The sequence below is a fragment of the Hydra vulgaris genome, chromosome 15, assembly GCF_038396675.1.
Source record: "Hydra vulgaris chromosome 15, alternate assembly HydraT2T_AEP".
Lineage (NCBI taxonomy): Eukaryota > Metazoa > Cnidaria > Hydrozoa > Anthoathecata > Hydridae > Hydra > Hydra vulgaris.
Window position 1 is genome coordinate 37216209 of NC_088934.1, and position 4740 is coordinate 37220948.

The 4740-nt window shown below is 30.7% G+C and overlaps 1 protein-coding gene across 1 annotated transcript; it reads left to right on the forward strand.

The window, feature by feature from the left end:
- Positions 1 to 2430: 2430 nt before the first annotated feature.
- On the forward strand, positions 2431 to 3039 carry LOC136091922 (uncharacterized). The gene has a single exon (XM_065819643.1). It carries the CDS (start codon positions 2431 to 2433, stop codon positions 3037 to 3039), a length of 609 nt encoding a protein of 202 aa, XP_065675715.1.
- The last annotated feature ends 1701 nt before the right edge of the window (positions 3040 to 4740 follow it).

Consider the following 4740-nt stretch of genomic DNA (forward strand, 5'->3'; position numbering starts at 1 on the left):
TCTAATTGCTTTTGTATCTCGACTGATGATATCCAGGGATCCTTCTTGACGGATCTGACAATCATAGAATCCTCTCTAGAAGTGGTGGAACGTGGTCTTCCACCTTTGTTATCTGCTGCCAACTTCCCCGTAGAACGATATTTGGAACATAGTCTTGATAAGGTCCATTTTTTCACGCGATATTTATCACAAATACTTTTTTGTGACATTCCACTTACGTAATCGCCAATAATTTTCTTTCTTAGTTCCAATCCAAGACTGTCGGGGGCCATTTTTGCACTTGAAGTCATAAAAATAATAAAAATAAATAATCACGCTTCTCAAGGCTTACCGTGTTACATTTACCTTGTGATGATACAATAAGGCTCTGTGGAACACAACGTCTTGGTTGGATGTGGGCTGTATTGATGTAATGAAACACTTGTTGTATTTCACTTCTTGTATTGATGTTCTTCGATAAAACACTTTGAAAAACTCACTTCGATAAACTGTCTTGATAATACTGACTGATTGACTTCCATATACTGACTGAATTACATGTCGATTTACATGTCTCTTATATAGTAAAATGAACCTGTGTGAACCTGTTCTGGAAGATTCTAGATGCTTCTTTTCGATGCTTCTGGATGCTTCTGGATGCGTCTGGATGCTTCTGAATGTTTCTGGATATTTCTGGATGCTACTGGATGCTTCCAGATGCTTCTTCTGGAAACTTCTAGAAGCTTCTGCATGCTTCTGGAAACTTCTGGAAACTTCTGGATACTTCCTTTAATTATTAAAAAACTTCCGTGACGTTGACACGGACCAGACTTATGAAAATGAAACAAACCAAAAAAGTTGCACTTGTTTTGTCCGCTGCAAAATGGCACTTGTCAACGAAATTCTGCCTGTGTGCTGTCACCTGTCAGCTGATTGCTCATGTCATGGCATGCTATGACTCCAGACTCCTGAACTGTTTGCTGTGGTAGTATAGTTCGTTTCGTTTTTAAGACATGTAAAATTAGGAACACTTTTTAGCATTGTTCGATGTTGGTTGCAAATGTTTTGTCCAATACTGTGTATATATATATATATATATATATATATATATATATATATATATATATATATATATATATATATATATATATATATATATATACAGTGACCTAACGGGTGCTGCAGAAGTTATCGGACAAATCCTAATTTCATTATTTGAGTATAATAATTAGTTTTTGTGGTTTTATGCGTAGGCATAAACGTTCTATAAAATATAAACTTTATTATTTGAAACACAATTATTTAAAATGAGGTTAAATGCAGCTGAACGAGAATCTTTTCGAAAGCGACTAAAAATGTTTTTTGTAAATAAACCTAATATAAAAAAAAAAAAATCGTAAATCATTTTGGAACGGAATGAATCGCTCGAAGTACAATATATGATAACCTAAAAAGACTTGAAACTGTTCAATCGTTTTCTGATAGAAAGCACCCTGGTCGTCCGTCATTCTGGACTAGAGAAATGAAAGCTGATTTAACGAGACTTGTCAACAATCGAAACGGGGTTAGTCAGAGAAAAATAGGTATTAAATTCGGTGTAAATCAATCGATAATTGGTCGTCAGTTAAAAAAAGTGAATATTAAATATTAAAAACGTGAAAAGGCTCCAAAATACACTATAGAACAACAAATAAAGGTAAAGAAAAGAAGCAGGAAACTAGTTAACCAACTCTATAACACAAAATCTCTTCTAGTCATCGATGACGAAAAATACTTTTGTTTTTCAGGGGACAACATGCCTGGAAATTCTGGATACTACACAAACAACAAAAAGAAATGCCCAGAAAGTGTTCGTTTTATAGGAAAAGAGAAATTTCCAAAAAAAATTATTAATGTGGATAGCCATATCTGACCGTGGTATGTCCGAGCCATTGTTTCGCACTTCCGAGGCTGTAGCGATCAATTCATCAATTTATATTAATGAATGTTTAGAAAAACGACTTCTTGCATTTATTCACAAGTATCATGGAGGCTTTAACTTTTTATTTTGGCCAGATTTAGCAAGTTCTCATTATTCTAAAGGTTCTCTAAATTGGATGGACCAATATGTCTGTTACGTTGATAAAGAATCCAATCCCCCAAATGTGCCTCAAGCACAACCAATTGAAATTTTTTGGGGACATTTGGCACAGAAGGTTTATGAGGGAGATTGGCAAGCATCAACAGAGCAAGTTTTGATTGATCGCATTAAACTAAAACTACAAGAAATTGATTTAAAACTACAAGAAATTGAATTTTCACCGCAATTTTCACCGCGAACGGACGTGTTTTTAAGAGCGTTTAAAAAAACTTATATTAATGGCAAAAAACTTTACACCAGCACAAAATAAAGAAATCCTTGAAAATCATGAGAATAATATGATGAAAATTTTTAATGATCGGATAGAAAAAATGGAAATTAAATTTAATAACTTAAAAGATGAAAACTTTACGTTAAAAAAAGAATTATCTGAGGTACAGAAAGCTGTTGAATTTATAAGCAAAAGCTATGATAAAATAATAATTGAACTTACAGAATTAAAAAAAACAGAGTCGAAAAAATCACCAGATATAAGCAATATTGAAAATGGAAACAATAACATTGAAAAGAAAATAGCAGAACTAGAAGACAGAAGCCGTAGGAACAACTTGAGATTTGTTGGGATTGAAGATAAAGCTAATGAGACTTGGGAAGAAAGTGAACAAAAAATCAAAGAATTCCTCAATACGAAGCTTAATATACAAGAAAATATTTTAATAGATAGAGCCCATCGAGTTGGAAAAGAAACAGGAAAAAACAGATCAATAGTTGTTCGATTTCAAAACTACAAAGACAAAGCCCTAGTGTTAAAGAAATATACGACGATGAAGCTTTGGAACGACCGGTTGTACGTTAACGAAGATTTTAGCGATTTTACAATAAATTTACGAAGAAAGCTTTTCAAAGAAGCGAAGGAATTGCGAGCGAAAGGTAAGTTTGCTAAAGTAACTTACAATAAATTAATTACGCGTGACCTATAATTATAAAGGAATTCTTTTAATATTCTATAATCAAATTTAAAAACAAAAATGGATGACTACGAATCCTTTACTTTTAATTTTCATGATAAATACTTAAAATCAGATCTTAATTCAGATCCAGATGTCAACTTTTTTAATGATGTGAACACACGTTGTTCTTATCTTTATCCCAATAAGTTAAAAGAATTTCTTAATAAAAACGGCACTGAAAATCAAAAAATCAGAATCCTTCACATTAATACTAGAAGTCTGAATAAAAATTTTGAAGAGTTTTGTGATTTTTTAGATGAAACTGAAAATATTTTTAATATAATTTGCTTCACAGAAACATGGATTTCTCCGAATGAGTTTAAAAATAATTATATTTTCCATCTTCCAGGTTTTGAAACAATTTTGTTAGAAAGACAAACAAATAAACGGGTTGGAGGAGTTCTGATTTACGTTAAGGAACACATTGTAAATCACCGTCAGAAACGCACGTATGTGCGTTTCTGACGGTGATAAAGAAATCGTAACTATTGAAATTTTAAACAATAAAAAAAAAAGTATTCTATTAAGCTGCTGTTATAGACCACCAGATGGTGCGTCTGAAAATCTTAGTTTCTTTTTACAGCGTAATATCATTCACAAAGGTAGCAAAGAAAACAAAATTACTTTTATAATTGGAGATTTCAACATGAACTGTCTAATTTATAGTAAAGATAAAAAAGTAAAAAGTTTTTATGATGAAATATTTATGGCAGGAGCTCTTCCTTTAATTAATCGCCCTACTAGAATAACCAAAACTTCAACGACGTTGATTGACAATATTTTTACAACAGATATTTATAATAAGAAATTACAAAAAGGAATTATAAAAACCGACATATCCGATCATTTCCCCATTTTTCTTACAATTCATACAGTATCCTCTAATAACCCCGAAAGACAAAATATAATAAAAAAACGTGTCTTCAACGAAAACAATATAAAATCCTTTCAATATCAATTATCACTTCTGCATTGGAAACATATTAACTTTAGTGATGACGCAAATACAATATATAATAAGTTCTTAGATACTTTCTTCTCAATATACAATGCAAACTTTCCACTTTGTGAACAAATAACAAACAAAAAAACCTTGAATAGTCCATTGATTACCAAAGGACTTAGAAAATCCTCTAAAATCAAACAGAAACTATATATAAAATATTTAAAAACAAAATCAGATGAAAACCAACAAAAATATAAAAATTACCAACATTTATTTGAAAAAAATTCGTAAAAAACTTAAAAAAAATTGTTATTCAAATTTAATTAGTAAATTTAAAAACGACTCAAAAAATACTTGGAGAACGTTGAAAGAAATAACAGGAAAACAAAAAACAAATTCAAACTACCTTCCTAAAGTAATTAAAATAAATAAAACAAATATATATGAACCAAACAAAATTGCAAACGAGTTTAATAAATATTTTATTGATATAGGAATTAAATTGGCAAATAAGATTCCTATTACGGAAAAAACTTTTAGTGATTTCCTAGAGCCTATAAATAATTCGCTTTTTATAGATAATTTATATTCTGACTTATCTTTTGATGAGTTTGAGAGAGCTTACAAATCTCTTAAAAGAAGCAAATCTACAGGTGCGGACGAAATAAATGGCAACATAGTCATAGATTGCTTTGAAAATTTAAAATGTATTCTTTATAAAGTGT

Coding starts and splice junctions, on each gene's coding strand:
- LOC136091922 (XM_065819643.1), top strand. CDS start 2,431: ATGGAAATTAAATTTAATAACTTAAAAGATGAAAACTTTACGTTAAAA.